Genomic DNA, 17,883 nt, shown 5'->3' with positions numbered 1-17,883 from the left:
CTTCTTTTTTAATTTGATCCATTTGGTGGTTGTGAATTTTATTAAGCGTAATTTTTTTTTCCTTTTTTTCCATTAATCTTCCATTTTTATTTTTAAAAAGTAATAATACTTTGAATTCTTTTTATTCGGTATAGTACCAAACACAGTATAAATAGTATTATTGTTAGTACAATACTGCATCAAACGTCAGACTAGTTTAGTCAGTAGTATCCGGTGGCTATTTATCATGTCCTACTGAAATAGTTAATACAGTCTGAGCTACTAAACGAGACCTTAATGTACATTGTAGTATGTTTAATATTGGTAAAAAGTGCATTTGATTTATTTATTTATTAATTAGTAAATGAAATAATTAATTTAGGACAAGATTATTTTAGTAATTAAATTGTTTTTTTTTTATTCCAATTCAAGTAGATTAGTAAACAACTTATATGAAATCATTACCATTCATTCTTTGATTCCACAACACTTTAGTAAACAACTTCAATAAGATATTCTAACTTCTTCTCATTCCAACTATTCCTCAATTCAATTCCTCTCATTTTGATTACAGATTGTAAAAGAGTCTCAGTGAGTCTTCCCTGCTCATGGAAGGGTGGACTGCTGTCACGAAACCACCAACTAGTCTCTTTTTTAAATAAAAAAAAACGTTTCCTACTGCCTATCTATGGACTACACTGAATATATCGACAATATATGGGTATCATACGGTAAATATACGGTCAATAAAAGGTGGATACAACAATTTGAAGATGTCAAACAAAATGAAAATAAATTAAACCAAAATTTGGAAACTTAAGGGAGAATGAGTGAGTGATTAAAATAAAAAATTGGAAGAAAACAAGTCATGAAGAATCACGAAACCCAAAGAAGAGAGGATACCTATGAGTGAGAGAGAGTTACCCTCTTCTCTAAGTTTGATTTGCATTAGTCGATAGTGATAGTGAATTTACTATTTTGCCCTGAAATCCTATTTTATTCCCAACAAAAATAAAAAAGAAAAAATTTCTTCCATTCGTTAGAGTTCTTCTCACTGATGTGTGAGAGTTTCTCGGATCCGTTCATCTCATAACCGCTGACCCTAACTATGACCAGAAGTCGATGGCTAGCAAAAACACAAAGAGAGGCCTTATTTTGGGTGGAGAAAGTTTGATCTCCTCCTCACTCTAAAAATCCCTTCAAATCCAAATACAAATTTTGAAGTTTTGAACAAGTCAACTTTTACCAAGTGAAAATATGTCTTCCAAGTTCCAACAGCTTAATGGTAAATTGAAATTGAATAATTTCTAACAGCAATTAAAATTTGAAATCTCACCACAAAAAACTACCAGATGATTCTCAACCATACAAGGCGTAAATCTCAACTAAATCAAAATAAAAAAAATAAAAAAAACAAAGCTAAGCCACACACTCAATGAACTGTCTTTTAACCTTTTGCAGTCAAACCAGTCAAAACCCTTTGCAGACAATATTATTAATTTTAAATATATTTATTTACTATTAAATCAGTTTTCATTTTCCAATTTAATTTTTCCATTAAACATTATTAACCAGCAGCAACAACAACCTCCACTTTGCTTCTGTGTCAGATTTTCAAATTGTGCCCAATCCCGCTCACTCTTCCACTCTCTCTCTCTCTCTCTAAAGCTCAGAGCTTTCTCTCTCCACCTCTCCTTGGAGGCCTTTGGAGTATTTAGGGGGGAGAGAGAGAGATTCATTCCTTCAGGTCAATCTTCAGCCCAACAATGCAATGTGTGTGTCTATACACATCAAAATCTATGTATGTAATTCAGGGGTTTCCTCAATTTTTTGTTTTGTTCTGGAGATGAATCGATTAGGGTTTCAGGGTTTGTTTGCATTTTTTGAAATTCTTCGAGTTTTGGGTCGTTTGACATTGTTCTGTGCGACCAATGTATGTTCGGTTAGTGAGAAAATGTGGGAAAGAAAAAGGAAATAAATCAATGTTTCGCGACTCTTTCTTTCTTTAATTTTTCATGTTTGATGAAAATTTCCACTTAACGGAAGCTGGGTTTTACTTCTTCTATTTGGTTTTTTGTATAAGAAAAGAAGAAATGTCCAACTTGGCTCACATTTTCTTTTGTGTTCTCCCATTTTCTTGGGGATCAAACGGGTCAAGGTGTCAAATTTAGAGATCCTGAAATTTTAAAAATTGGGTTCATAGCAAAAAAATGATTTTATTTGGAACTGCAAGACAGCTTGATGCTTTTGCTTGATTGCTGTGAATTTGTGGGTAAAAAAGCAAATGAGCTCAGTTTTTCAGTCCTTTTATGTTTTTTGATCCCACTTCTATCTGATCTGAGTAGCTGAAATTTGAAAATTCCAGATTGTAGTTTGTCTCCTTGAAAACGAATTAAATGGCTGAATAATTTTTAGCTATATATTCATGCTTGTCTCTGGATTTTCCTTGCATTTCATTCATACTTTTGATTATTATGGTCAATGTACTAGTCTGAATGAAATCCAGTGAACATCAAATTTCCGTTTTTTCGGAAAAAATCTTGGCATGATGCTTTTCCAAAGTTTGCTCAACATGTTTATCATTTGAAACTTGAATACACACACACACACACACACACACATATATATTTGGGTATAAGCTGAATCAATATTTTCCATTGATCTGCACTTTATGACAAAAATGGTTAATTTAATAATTATCCATGTAATTTGGCACTTTGGGACTTTACGTAGAAAGATCATTTGGGACTTTGACTTCTATGATCATTGATCATCATTCAAATATTTCTTATATCCTGATACGGACGTGATCTTGTGTGCCGTATGATTAGCTTTATTTCATGTTTGTATCAGATTCAAATTGTATGCATTTTTGTACGAATAACTTTATTTCCACCAACATGGTGTACTGTTCTACTGCACTAAAATAAAAAAAGTTCTGTTGATTTACATATTTTCGTGCTTATCATGGTTTTGAATTTCATGAGATGCATTGCATAGCAGTATCTCTTAATATCTCCTTACAAATGTCATACTTCCTGCTTGAATTGTTAGTCTGTGGTAGTCTTGTACTAATTACTCCACTTCTTCTTGAATTTACTTGGCCCTGGTTTTATTGCAGGTCACACTGATTGGTTCCATTTGATGTGGTGAGCTGTTTCTCTCTCAACTCTGCAAACATGAAGAGAGAAAATATGGTCAGTGCAAATGTTAGGGAGCTTTCTGGTAGAATAACACGTGCTCGAGCTGCTGCACTTCATACATCTGGACATATTCCCCCACCAAAACCACCCACACAACAGAGTCAGAAGCAGGCTTTGCGAACAAATTCAAAGAGATCTGCCACGGATGAGAATAATACAAAAGCTGCTGGTAATGCATGCATCCAACACAAGAGGAGGGCAGTACTTCAAGATGTGACCAACGCTCTCTGTAAACCTTCATATGGAAACTGCATCAATGCAACTAAAATTCAGGTCAATTGCCTGTTAGTTAGATTTTGTCCATAATAAGTAGTCAGGTTTCCTCATAAATGTTGAGTAAATACAATAAATGCTTGGTCTATGTTAGTGTACTGCTAATTTTGTTGCCTGAATGTTAATAAATTTTACAAGACAGAGGGAAAGAGACGACTCGCAATTCTTTAGATTTTTCATGGTATTAGTTCGCTTGAAGGACCATTTCCAGATTATAATTTCCATTTCTCAGTATCTTCCTTGTAGCAAAGTTTTGTAGGCATATATGTCTATATATTCACATCATGAACTTTACCCTTTTTTTTTTTTTTTTTTTTTTATCCCCCAAAAATCTGAGTTCTGCCTCTAATTAATGCAGGCTAAAAAGAGTAAGCCAGCTAAAAAGGGTCATGCAAAGCTGACGGAAATGGCCCCTTCTGTTGCTGTAGATTCAAAAACCAATGTTGTCCAGGGAACAGTAAAACCAGAAATTAAATCAGATGAATTTTGCCGCTCAATCAATGTGGAAGATGGCAACATACTTGTGCGGCCAACTAAGGATGTGAAAGATGTTAGTCAGTTGGAGAATCAGAGTTCTGGAGTGAATCCAAAGTTCCAAAGCCCTGCGTATAAAGGTTTGTATCTCTTTAATTTTCTCTCCTCCAAACATGACAAATCAATGCAAGCTTGAGTTGAAATGCGACAAAAGAGTAACACTACATAGGAGTTTATATGTATCAATGTATTTCCATTTCACTTAATGTACAAAGGATAATAGGCTGATAAATAGCATGATTAGACATCACTTTGCTGATTAGCTGTAATTACCATAATTCAGTAGTTGTTATTATACTGCAGAGCTCAAGGGCTATATGAGCTTGGAAGGTTTTATCTGAGGAGGTTTCATTCATTTCTCCTATTAGCAATGAGGTCATATGCACTAACCACTACAATAGAACATAATCATGTTTTCTGTAAACTCAATCCAACTCTAAAAGTTTGAACAAATACAGACTGGAAGGTTTGATGGTGTACTGGTTATGTTCATGACAGTTGTTGTCCTTGAGAATTACATTAAACTAGTTATTGGATAATGATGAGAAAGAAGTTGTGGTTCAACATGATTCACAAATTACTATATAAATCTTCCCCTTCCAATAGTATTCTTCACCGTGTCGTGACATTATATGACCCTTTGTACTTCTGAAGACAGTTGATCCATGTCAATGCAATACAATGATTTTCTGAGCTACTTGAGTACTAGATGCCAGATGATAATGTTTCTTTTAGGATCTTCTGTGGCTTTAGTATTCAGTAGTTTGTGACCTTTAGTATTGTATTGTTGCAGCAGATAATGGTAGTCTTTCAGCGGACATGGTAACATCAGGCAACCAGTATATTGTTAACATTGATGCGGATTACAAGGACCCTCTATTGTGTAGCCTCTATGCCCCTGACATCTATAACCATTTATCTGTTGCAGAGGTTTGTGCCGTTGATGCTTTTTTATATGTACGGCAGTCCCTTTTTAGGAGCACCAGTATTTTAAATATGTATGCATTACAGTGATTAATTTATCAATTGGATACCAAAGCTACACATTTATGGACAAGATGTAGTGATACTTAAGACACGTTGAATTATCTAGCTTAACAAGCATAATGGCCTCAAACCGCAATGATGTAGTGATACTTAAGACTCATCTGAAATTCTGATACATGATTTCCGGCAAGCTGTATTATTTAGCCTCCTATCTTCATTAGAACATTGTTTTGTTGATTGCCTAGTACAGGTTAATAGATAAGCCATAAAGGATATTAAAGATGGTTCCTTTCCATACTGTGCAATGAAAATAACCGGAAATTTTCCTTTGAGATAGAATCTTTTGATAACAAAATGAAAACTATTTATAGATGTTGTTGGAAGAGAACATTCAAGTGGCATAGGTTACAATTTCATCTTTAGTACGAAACATGTAAAACAAACTTTTGTTCCTTATACCAGCTGCCGAATTCTGATATATTACTCAGGTGGACAGCCTTTATTGCATAAAATACATTAACCTGTATCATGAAGTGAAGTTGTATATATCACATATTTTTAAAGGAACAAAAGATTCTCTTAAAGGAGGTGGCACTTAAGAAAATAAACCATTTTGAAGCTATTATTTTTTAGATTGTCTAAGCCTTTTGTCATATGACGGTGTGTTCTGGTATAGATTAGTTCATAAGCTTTAAAAAATTAGAAACATAATTGGTTGATTATAATGCAGTGCTGTGCTAAGCTACAGTGCTATTTGACTTCGTGCAATTCTTGGCACAAGGAAAGGTCACAAACCTATTAAAATGCATGTGATCTTTTGCTCTCGTTTTGTTTCCAACATAGCACTCAGTGCTGGTGCCTTTGAGCTTCCATCTTTCTATCTGGAAAACTAAATTTTATTTTTGACAGCTTGAAAGAAGGCCATATGCTGGTTTTATGGAAACTATACAGCAAGATATCACCAAAACTATGAGGGGGATTTTAATTGATTGGCTTGTAGAGGTTCGATGGTCCTTTATCTAGTTTTTATTTTTATTTTTTATTGATAGTGTACATAACTCATTTATCTGACATGAAAATAGTGGTTGCAGTTTAGGCAGCTAGTTCATGCTACCGTCTACAGTTAGTTTCGAGTTATATTAGTGAAGATATTACTATCATTTTGTACTATATAGAATTAATTCATAATGGATATTTTCAAATTTATCGTTGATGGACTGAACTTGAATTTTCAATCTTCATGGAACGCAAGTTATTCTTGGTAAAAGCTTTGTATCTTGCTCTGAAATTTGTCCCACATTGTGCCTTTATCAAAATGGTATGTAAAGAATTGAGTAGTATATCAATGGCATTTGTATAACCCTTACTCCCAATTGATCAACAATAACCAGTTTCCTGGTCCATACAGTGCAAGTTGTTGACTCAGTAATTGCCTTGTGTATTACTGGAAGGTAACTTAACTGAGGAATTTAAATTAAAAAATCTGTTATCTATTTATTTTACAATATAGCTTTGTCTTATTTTTTGTCCTCTAAAGTAAACGCTTCCTTACAATGCCCATGATTTCACTTTCATGTAATGAAATGCTCACTATTAGTAAAGGAGATGGCATTGCATTTGCGTTTACCTGATATTGCTATCCTTCTTATAAGATTGTTATGTCTTTTGCATTTTGTACTGTAACTTTTGTTCACTCACGACTTGTTTAGCAACATTTGCATACAGCTTGCACAATAAGTCTTATATGAAGCTCCTATTCCATTACAGAACATAGCCATGAACATGAATGCATCTTATTTTTTATTCAATGCTATAATGATGTATTATGCTTTATATAAAGCGTGTGAATACTAATAGAGTTAATTTGACAAAACGATAATGGTTTCAGGTGTCAGAGGAATATAAGGTGGTGCCAGATACGCTTTACCTCACAGTTTATCTCATCGATTGGTTTCTCTGTCACAATTATATTGAAAGGAATAGACTTCAATTGCTTGGCATCACTTGCTTGCTGATTGCCTCGTAAGTATTCATGCCTAATTACCTATAGCAGAGTTAACTGCAATATCTTGTTACAACTTACGATTCTTTATAATTGTGTTTTTATTTTATGCAATCACTGTTATCTGCAAGTCCTAATCTTAGCAGTCAAAAATATGGAAACCTAAATTTTTCCAAAATTGTCTCTCAACTGGTTGTATTAAAAAGTGAATGAACAATGTTGTTGGTTTTTTTAGATCCTTGGTCACTCAGAAGTCGGAAGGAGTTTATTTGTCCAACATGTTTGATGTTGTTGGTTTTCTTCAATTTACCTCTTCCATTTCAACCAAGGACCATTAGATGGGAAACAAGAAACCTTAACCAAAATACTGCATGATGGTTGTTTAATGCGAAGTTTCATAAGGTTCATTCAAATGCCTTGTGCGGCAACGGCAAGGGAAATATATGTTGGATGAAATATGCACCGACACAATAAAGATTATTCTATAACTGTAGAAGATTTGTAGACTAATACGATAAATTGATTTAGTTATGAATCTCTTGCAAGTGATTGTATAATACTGAGTTTCAAAGGGTTCATTCAAATTAATTTTGCAGACATAATATCTATCAAATGTTGTTTATTGAGATAGCAGATGTGGTTCTTCTCATTTTAATCTTATTCAGGAAATATGAAGAAATTTGTGCACCACGTGTTGAGGAACTTTGTTTCATGACAGACAACACTTACTCGAGAGAGGAGGTATGTCATTGTCCGTTCTTACTCCAATAGACAGGTTAAATTACAAGAATTTATATACTGATGAGGAAAACCCTATTCCGAATGAGGAAATACTTGTTAGGGGATGCTCCTAAAGTAGTATAATGTCTGCCTCTGCACATTAATAGATGAGATGAAAATGATCTTGTAGGATCGCGCAACTTTACAGCTGGTAATTTCATTTTCTAATATCCCTTTGTCCCTGCTATACATGGGGAGAAGGCAGGATGCCTTTTATTTCCATGTCAGACGTCTGAAGTTTATGAGAAAAATCTTTAACCCTGACCCTCCCTCTCTTTTTATACTGAAAACCGAAAACCTGTGGCAGGACTTGCATGTGTTTATTTCGTAGTTAAATCCTTAAGGGTTTTTGGGCTTCGGGTTTATTCTACCCTATTAAAATTCTTTCATTGCATTCCTAAAAAAAAAAGAAACATTGCAGGTACTGAAAATGGAGAGTCAAGTACTGAAGTATTTTGGTTTTCAACTTTTTGCACCAACTACAAAAACGTTCCTCAGGAGATTTCTTCGAGCAGCACAAGCTTCTTATAAGGTACCGTGATTAGTTAAAGTTGCTTTTGGCCTTGGGTTACAGATGCCATGCTTTTTATTTATCGACCTTTGATTTGTAGAAAGACGTACGTATTGAATCATAAATTTTTTGCAGAGTCCTAGCCTTGAACTGGAGTACTTGGCCAATTATCTTGCTGAACTAACTTTGGTCGACTATAGCTTCTTGAATTTCCTTCCATCTGTCATTGCTGCATCAGCTGTTTTTCTTTCCAAATGGACCTTAGATCAGTCCAGCCACCCATGGGTTTGTCTTTCTCCCTTCCAGTATCATTATTTCCTCCAGCATGTTGACTATATACCGGAAATGTGACTTCTGTTGTGTAACTCTAACAGAATCCAATACTCGAATACTATACCCGTTACAAGCCATTGGATTTGAAGATCACAGTTCTTGCTTTGCAAGAATTACAGTTGAACACTAGTGGTTGTCCTCTGAGTGCTGTGCGCATGAAGTATAGACACCAAAAGGTATCAAATAGCACAAATTTGAAACAACTGCTAACGTTTCTAAACTCCTTATGAATTTTCGTTACACCAAACTTGGAACGTTATGTGAGTTTTCTACTAATGATGTGGTTTTTGTTACGGCAGTACAAATCTGTGGCGGGTTTGTCATCCCCGAAACTCCTTGAAACGCTATTTTGAAGATGATTTTAAGGGAGAGCTAACAGAGACTGTGACATGTACACTTTCCGGACAGAAGTTTCCTGGGGTTTTTTTTCAATCACACTCCAAGAGGTTGTGCTAGACCTAGACTTGCCATCTTAATCCCCTCTTCGTGCTGTTTACGTTCATTTTATCCAATTTCTTACTTCTTGTTCATAGATTTTCCGACCTGGGTCTGTGCTACAAGTGAACTAGGGCTGTCTGGCCACTGAAGTATGAAACTTGGTTACATGAATTGTTAATAGTCGTTGTCGTTATGTTGAGTTCAGTTTAATCCAGCGCGTAATCAGGTTGTCCTCGGTTTAATTAAGTTGTAAAGTTTTTCAGGACCCTAATTAATTAATGAGATGTAACTTATGCAGCCAAAGTTTTTAATCTAATGAACCATATTTTTGTTTGAATGCAAGTTTCCTTGTTCCATGATCAGAACTAATAGTCTTACATAAGCCTAATGAGATTGACTTGGATTTGTGGTCAGCTGCCACTCTCCAATACTCGCATTAAAAAGGATATAAATCAAATTAAACCTTTATGTTTGATTCAAAGCGCATTGGTCGTCGGACTTTGCTCACTTAGAGTATTGATTTCTAGTTGAAAGTTTGTGAGTATTAATTCCTGAATTTATCACAATATGAAATAATGGTCACTTTGGATAATATTGTTTGAACTTCCATCCAAAATATAGGGCTTAAATGGGTAAATAAAGAATGGAAGTTCTGTTTAAGGGGGATTAGAATAGCTATTTCTCTAACCTAATTCACATCTATAATATTGGTATATACCTTTGGAGGTGTAAGTAAAATAAGATGACAGTTGAGTTTTGTATCTCCAAGGGAGGTAACTATTAGATAGCAAAGTTACATTTGCTATGCCATGCAAGAAACACACGTCTCCAACGGTGTTAGTAAGTTGGGTTCCACAATATATTTTATTTAAAAGCACTCTTTTTGTAGATTTTTATTTTTAATTTTTTTTAATTTTATAAACGATAGTGTTAGGAAGTTAAATTTTTCATTGTAAAGGGAGGAGGGAGATTGGTGGAGTCGAACCACGCCCCAAGGAGAATAGGAATGATTGCTTTTCGACGTTGCGATAAAATGTCATCTACTTTGTTGAATGTTGATGTATATTTCCTTCCTAATGCAAGAATATATTTAGTATAATGGCATAAGCAAGGGTGTCGAATCCACAGGGACTAATTGGACCTATGTAACTACTTGTTTGCAAGAAATCGAAGAAATGAATCAAACTAAACAAACTAGGCAGATTTGGAAATGAATCATACTAGTCTAAATAGACAGATTTGTTGTTGTAAATTGAAAACATGAGAAAATAAAGTAAACACCAATAAATGAATCAACAACTAATAGAATGGGATAGTATCAATGGAAATGAAAATAGGGATTCGATTTCACCAATGCTCAACTAAGTCCATGTTTGTCAAGTTAGTTTATACTCATTCATCTACTTATTTCTTGAGTTTGTTTCACTTGGATATGATCAACCATATGATGTGTGGATTTGATCAAATGTCTCTAATCATGAACCTAATTGTGATGTGCAACTTTGGTTCATAATCAAGATTATGTAATGTACAAGAAACTTTCATAAAACCAAAGGAAATAGTTCGGCAGGATGTGTGCTAAACACTCCCTTCATTCATTCACATATCTACCAAGATTATGCATGATGTGTGCTTTAATCTTGGCTACACAACTTAGTGATTAATTCAAATGATGATCAAGCATTAAAATCAACATACTAAGTCACCATTAAAACAGAAAATGAAACAAGAAATAGATGGACAAAATGAGCATTCTAACTTAATTACATGGCAAACTTTGCAAGGTTACATCGAATCCCTAGAGGAGGATTAGTTACAATTCATGTTTATAAAAGATTTAACATAAACATACACAACATGAATGAACATAGAATGAAGTAGAAGGAACCCTTGAAGCAAAACTGATGTTGAATTCCTTGAAGAGTGCCTTCGGTGTTGGAGCTCCCAAATGTGATTGTAAATGAGGGTGGAGAAACTAATGTCGAATGGTATGGAATGGGGAGAATGTGAGAGTAACAATGGACAGAGATTGGAGCCCCAATGAGCCGTGTGTAATGCTATGGTTCAAGAAGACAACTTGCGGATGGGAAAGGAATGTTGACAGTTTCTGTGTAAGAGAGAGTCTTTTTATGAAAATGGAATGGAGAGGGAGAATGAGAGTGAATGGTGGGCAGAAAATGGAGCAAAATGGTGTATGTAATTGAAAAATGGATCCGAGAGAGAGATTAGTGAGTGTTATGGACAGAAAATGGAGTGTAATAGGCTGTGTGTGATCCCCCCTGATCTGAGTCCGAAAATCCCTAAGTCTTGGTGCATTTCTGAATGAGTCTAATGATGGAGAGACAATCAGATTGGATCTACCATTTGTTTAACTCAGATGGCAGAGCATATTTCAGTTGGAATGATGGATTTCTGGCATGATACCTGCAAAGCATGGACATAATCTGCAAAGGTGTGGTTTATTTAATCAAGATGCATGTGCAATGTCTGCAAAGAGAAGTGAATAACCAGAAATTGGTTATAAAATTCTGGGAATGGCAGAAAGCTCACGGCATGGGCAAGAAAGGGAATGGAAATGCAAAGGTGATGTGTTTCGGTGGTGGAAGTGCATCAAGGAGCAGGACAAGAAGGAAATGGAAATGATATGGAATGATGGGATGAAATGGGTGTTAAAACATGGAATCTGCACGGAATGGACAATGTTCAAGCATGTGGCTATTTTAATTGACTCATGCATGTGAATTTCTGCAAGGTTGAAGTGGATTAAGGTGATGGAATGCACGGTCAGATTGTGTTTGTTGGTGGAATGTTGCTGAATGTTTTAGTTAATGGGAATGAGTGTGGAAATGCAAGGGAAAACACGGCACAAGGTTGTGACATGCATGTGAATGCATGTTTTGATGTTTTAGAGGTGCATAATCTGATTTGGAACCAAATGGGAGTGCACGGGCAGGTTGTGGACATGCATGTGGTTGCATGTTTTTGCCTTGTTTAGAACCACCCAAAGTGACTCCAATGCATCACTTTCTGTTTAGAACCATCCAATGTGGTCGAATTGCACCACATTTCATCATTTGCCTTCCGATTGATATTATTGCACACTTGGCTGCACACTAACACAAAACAATGTAAAACGCAACTAGTTTACTCCAAAAACAATACAAAAACGCCAAATAAGAAAGCTATACATGCATGCAAAATGTGACTATCAAATACCCCCAAACCTGGTTTTTGCTAGTCCTCGAGCAAACTTAAAACTAAAACACACAAAACTCAAACATCTAACTAAACCACTTTCGCTGGCTAAACGATTGCACTGAGCATGTGCAACAAGCCTTTGAACCCCTAGGTGTCCCTAGTTGGAGGAGTTGTGTCTCCTGAGGGTTTACAGTGATGAACCCACAAACATCTACAAAATCTGCAAACAACTTGGTTAAAACATGCTTTAAACAAACTAATAAGAACCAATGAAGATTTTGTCATATATTCAACTCAAAAGTTTTCCACTTCAAAGAATCGTATCAATTGTAACGTATAAAGATATTTCTCCATGTCTTACAACTTCAAGGTCACCATACCCAAATGCTTCAGATAGAATTCGCCTCAACTCTACTCCTCACAGATTTCACTCAAATTTTTCACTTAGATCCTAAGGTTTAATCCCTCCACAACCATATATGAGCGAAATTATGTAAAGGAAATCAAAAGTCTCACATATGAATTTCGAAATGAAAGCACAATTTCTGAGTAGATCTCATGAAATGAATCAAATGCTAAGAATATAGAAATACACGCACTTACCATCACCCATGAATACATCCTCAATGATCAGTTAGGTCTTTCTCAGGGATGTAATGCAAGGCTTAGGGTATAGGTTATGAAAGAAGTGATATGAAATACTAGAGCTTGGGGCGTACCAAAGTGTTCTTGAGGATCATGCTCTTCACTTGCATTTGTTTTCTTTCTTCTTTGTTTTTGGCATCCAGGCCCTATGTCTTATAATGAGGAGATTTGGAACTTGTATCCATTTTACTTCTCTTCTCTCTTTTTTTTTTTTTTTTATAACCCTTTTTTTTTTAGAAGCATCTTCAACATAGGTGCCCTCGGTACATGCCACAATCTTGTTCTAAGCTCAATTTACCTTTAGCCTTCATCACCTTGGTATTCCCCAAACTATAAGGTATGGCTTGTAATGGGCTAGAATGGGTAGATTATGGTGTGGGTGATGAAAGAATTGGGCTAAAGTGTTTGGCTGCAACGAGGGTGAATGGAGCACACAAATGGGTAGGATTTAAGCCTTTTAGTAGTTAAACATGCATAGCCTAACATCATCTCATTGAGTTCATTCATGAATGATACTAAATACATGGTATCTGCAAAGGAAAATGATTCTTAGCATCCAAACGAAATAGAAATAATGAGATCATTTAAAGTGAAAATGAAAGAAAAAGATAGGAGTAGAAACACTTTAAACCCTCTCAAATAAGCAATTAGGCTCAAAATAACTCACTAGGGTAGTCTCCACTATTCTTCTTCCAGAATTTGAGTATGGTACCTCTATCATCATAATTTCAAGAGTTATAGCTTTATAAATGACAACAAGATGCAACTCTTTTCCATAGCAACCTAATAGTTTGTTTTCAAACATAGTCCTCATATACATTCGTATTAGCATGCAAAAACACTCTTAACCGAAACTAACACACAAAACACACTAAAACACTCTAAAACAACTTTAAAAACACCTTAAAACAGCAAGGAACAACATTTAAAGTTATGGGTGATAAAATCCCACGAATTTGCATTAACATCATTAGTTACCCCCCCACACTTAAATCAAACATTGTCCTCAATGTTTTAAGCATAGATTCACACAAAACATAAGTAAACACACAAAAAGCAATTAAACATACTAAACATGGCAGAATGTAATTAAACAAAGAGAAGAGTTTAGAGACGCAAATCTGGTTATGGAGTGTACATTCCATCTTCTCCTTGGTAATTGCATTGAGGCTTTGATCTTTGTGATTCCACAGGCTTACTCTTGAACTGCACTGCTCCCATCGTTGATTTTCCTTTGTGCTACTCTTGAACTGGGCAGCAGGCTTCATTTGGTCTCCCCCGAAGGTCTGAGCTTACTCCTTTGGTCTGTTTCTTTGTTCAATCTTTCCAATTCGTATTGAAAAGGGTTGGAGAATAACTCAGCCTACGTTTGTCTCCACATGCTTCAATGTATCATTTTCACTTGCCTTGCTTGCTCCCCTTGCAGAAGTGGTCCCTTCTCCGGAAGTGTGTCAACCGTTGAAGATGACTACTCGAGAGCAACTCTAGGTAAGCAATCAGGAATGGATTCCAGGCAGTCGGTTCCAGAACAGAAGACTGACTCCAAGTGCCTCTGATTGCTTTTGTTTACTTTGCCATGCGAGTAATAACAAGGACAAAGAAAAGGACAGGGAAAGAGCATGATATGAGATACTTTTGCTTTAGACCTTGATGATATGAGATACCTTTGCTTTTGAAGAAATGGCGAATGAAGCAGCACATGTATTTGTTGTGGTTGTCTCCACATGCTTCGATCGACCGTTTCCTTCTGCCTCATTTGTACTCCAGGTTTCTGGTATCTTCTTTGGGGGAGAAAAAATTGAGTATTTCAAGAGGCTTCGCTGGGAGTGCGCCCTCAGAGGTGAGGAAAAGTTGGGCATTTTCTTCAGGTTTGCCTTGCCATAAAAGACGAAGGTCGACATATATAGAGATAATATCAAGTGGTGGTGCTCTTCTTTTACCCTTGTCGACAAACGTTTTGATCCCGCAAATCCGGCTTTTTGAAATAGTGGCGCCTCCTCGATCTTTGAAGACGTCTCTTCGATTTCAGAGCAGGCGCCCCTTCGATTTCTGAACGACGCCCTTTTTCTTTCTGAACGACACGTAGTAGTGCGGATGCGGCTCCTTTTGACAAAGCTGCACGCGTTTTCTGAAAAGCAGAGAAAGCGTCGCCGGACTTTGCGCTTGTCGGCAAAAGCGTAGCTGCGATGATGACCTCCACGTGAACTTTTGACAAAGTTGAACGCGCCTTCTGAAAAGCCGAGAAAGCGTCGCCTAAATTACGCCGGAAATTCCGGCTTCTTGAATCGGTGGACGCGTCGCTTTGGCTTCTTATAGATGTATCGATCACCGCAACAAACACACTCTGAAGATTTCCCATTCTTTGAAAATCGACTCCGCCCCTTTGAGAATTAACTCCATCCACCCCATCTCTTTGAACACTTTTGAAAAATGGCAAACCCATCGAACCTTAGCTTAGATTTGAGTCTCAGCAGCGATCCAGTTGCGCCCCGTCAAGGTAATGTATGGCGTCCTTCTTTTTTATCTTCTAACGGTCTTCTTACAGGTGAAGACTCCGTGATGCAGGACGCCACAACAGCTACAATAGTAGCTAGAAACCTCCTTACTCCAAAAGATAGTAGGCTGCTGTCAGGACGGTCCGATGAGTTGGCCGTTCAAGAGTCCCTCGCACTTAGTGTTCAGTGTGCGAGTTCTGTGTCCAACATGGGCCAACGCCTGCTTGCCCGCTCCCGTCAGGTGGAATCATTGATGGCGGAGGTGGAAAGTCTTAAGCAAGAGGTCAAACTGCTTAAGTACGAGAATAGAAGTTTGCATGTGCTTGCAAACAATTATTCGACGGGCATGAAGAGGAAGCTTGATGAGCTGCAAGAATCCAATGGTCGTATGCAAAGTGACCGTCAAAGGCTTGCAGCTTACTTCCAGAGGCATATTTTTCCTGGGTCATCCAGCGCTTGGCCAAGTATTGAGGCCTGGAATGCTCTGGCTCCGATGCCTCCCGCTCCGATGCCTTCCACTCCGATGCCTTCCACTCCGATGCCTTCCGCTCCGATGCCTTCCGCTCCAAAGCCTTCCGCTTCGACGCCTCGTAGTGGGGCTTCACGTAAACAACCTTTGTGAAGCTCCACCTTTCTCCATGTTTAGTATCTTTTTTTTTTTTTTTTTTTTTTTTTTTTTTTTGACAAACTGTGTTTATTCAGTGCATTGGGTTGCCTCCCAAGTAGCGCTTTCTTTTACGTCTTGCAGCCGGACGAAGAACCCAATCACTCCAGGATATGTTCACGAATCGGATGAAAACTCCGAGTCATAAACTAGTACCTAAAACAAGAAACAAAACAAGATTAAGAATCTGGAATAAAAAGAACAAACGAAAATAAAACAATTCAAAAACTCTCAAGTTCATCTTGCTTCTGTGGGCAGCAAGATGCATAAAGGTGAATTTGGTATGATTGGTTGAGCAAAGTCCTCCAAAGCTCTAAGTTCATCTTGGTTGCCCGCCATCTCTTCCTCTCTTTCCCAATCAAATTGCTCAGATCCTTTACTTGTTGAACTAGGTGAAGTCCTTTCCTCTTCCTCACGGATTAGGGATGAACTTGATGGCACAAAGTTGTCCAAAGTGTGGCCCTTCAACCGTTCAATTCTTTGGCCTAACTCAACAAGTCTATTTGACATAAACTACCTTAAATAAAATAACACAAGTGTGAATGAAAATCTACTAGCAAACAACAATGAAATGAACAAAAATAAACTTAAAAAAAAAACGTTTGAAAGGACTCAAGGGATGTGGAACTAAACGCTTAGAACACTTAAACAATCCTAAAACCCAAAACAGCAACTAGAATACTCAAAATTGCCTAAAAAACACTTTCTGGGCAGTTTTGAGCACCTACACTAATTTGGACGAAATTGGATGGAAACTTGAATCAAAACACTTATAAACACAAATCAAAACACTTTCTAACTAATGTGGACAAAACAAAGACTCAAAGGACTCAAAACAGATTCACAAGACTCAAAACAAGCTAAAAACGCTCAAAACTGCCTAAAAACACAAATTGGGCAGTTTTGACACTAAACTCAATTTTGGACGAAAATTAGGTTTGAGCTTGACTCAAAATGCTTCAAAACACAAGATAAGACAGATTCTAAGCCTAAAACCTAACAAAATATGGGGGAAATTGTATTTGGACGAAATGCATTTAAATGGACAGATTATAACGAAATCAGATTGTAAAGCAAGTTGATGTAAACCAATGGATAATGGAATGGCTAAATGATTCTTTTCCACATATGAAATGTATGCAACTTAAATCAACTTCCAGTTATCAATTTGACAAGTTATAATCCTTGACACTAATCAAAATAGCAAACAAGCAAACAAGCAATTACAAGGGACTGAAATCAGTCCCCGGCAACGGCGCCATTTTTGTTGATGTATATTTCCTTCCTAATGCAAGAATATATTTAGTATAATGGCATAAGCAAGGGTGTCGAATCCACAGGGACTAATTGGACCTATGTAACTACTTGTTTGCAAGAAATCGAAGAAATGAATCAAACTAAACAAACTAGGCAGATTTGGAAATGAATCATACTAGTCTAAATAGACAGATTTGTTGTTGTAAATTGAAAACATGAGAAAATAAAGTAAACACCAATAAATGAATCAACAACTAATAGAATGGGATAGTATCAATGGAAATGAAAATAGGGATTCGATTTCACCAATGCTCAACTAAGTCCATGTTTGTCAAGTTAGTTTATACTCATTCATCTACTTATTTCTTGAGTTTGTTTCACTTGGATATGATCAACCATATGATGTGTGGATTTGATCAAATGTCTCTAATCATGAACCTAATTGTGATGTGCAACTTTGGTTCATAATCAAGATTATGTAATGTACAAGAAACTTTCATAAAACCAAAGGAAATAGTTCGGCAGGATGTGTGCTAAACACTCCCTTCATTCATTCACATATCTACCAAGATTATGCATGATGT

The 17,883-nt window shown here is 36.5% G+C and overlaps 1 protein-coding gene across 2 annotated transcripts; it reads left to right on the top strand.

The window, feature by feature from the left end:
• The first annotated feature begins 1,507 nt into the window (after positions 1-1,507).
• CYCA2;4 (Cyclin A2;4) lies at positions 1,508-9,377 on the top strand. 2 transcript variants are annotated; one of them, XM_068448049.2, is made up of 11 exons: positions 1,508-1,780; positions 3,101-3,455; positions 3,814-4,069; positions 4,783-4,919; positions 5,886-5,978; positions 6,865-6,998; positions 7,644-7,719; positions 8,180-8,290; positions 8,405-8,554; positions 8,644-8,778; positions 8,902-9,377. In XM_068448049.2, exons 2-11 carry the CDS (start codon positions 3,159-3,161, stop codon positions 8,953-8,955), a joined length of 1,443 nt encoding a protein of 480 aa, XP_068304150.2. In that variant the 5' UTR covers positions 1,508-1,780; positions 3,101-3,158; the 3' UTR covers positions 8,956-9,377. The 2 variants fall into 2 exon arrangements, with proteins under 2 accessions (XP_068304150.2, XP_068304151.2); XM_068448050.2 differs by having other exon boundaries at positions 1,522-1,780; positions 4,786-4,919.
• The last annotated feature ends 8,506 nt before the right edge of the window (positions 9,378-17,883 follow it).

The sequence above is a fragment of the Pyrus communis genome, chromosome 17 (genome assembly GCF_041283825.1).
Source record: "Pyrus communis isolate YQ-2024b chromosome 17, ASM4128382v1, whole genome shotgun sequence".
In the NCBI taxonomy this organism is placed as follows: domain Eukaryota; kingdom Viridiplantae; phylum Streptophyta; class Magnoliopsida; order Rosales; family Rosaceae; genus Pyrus; species Pyrus communis.
This window is presented reverse-complemented; position numbering and strand designations above follow the sequence as displayed.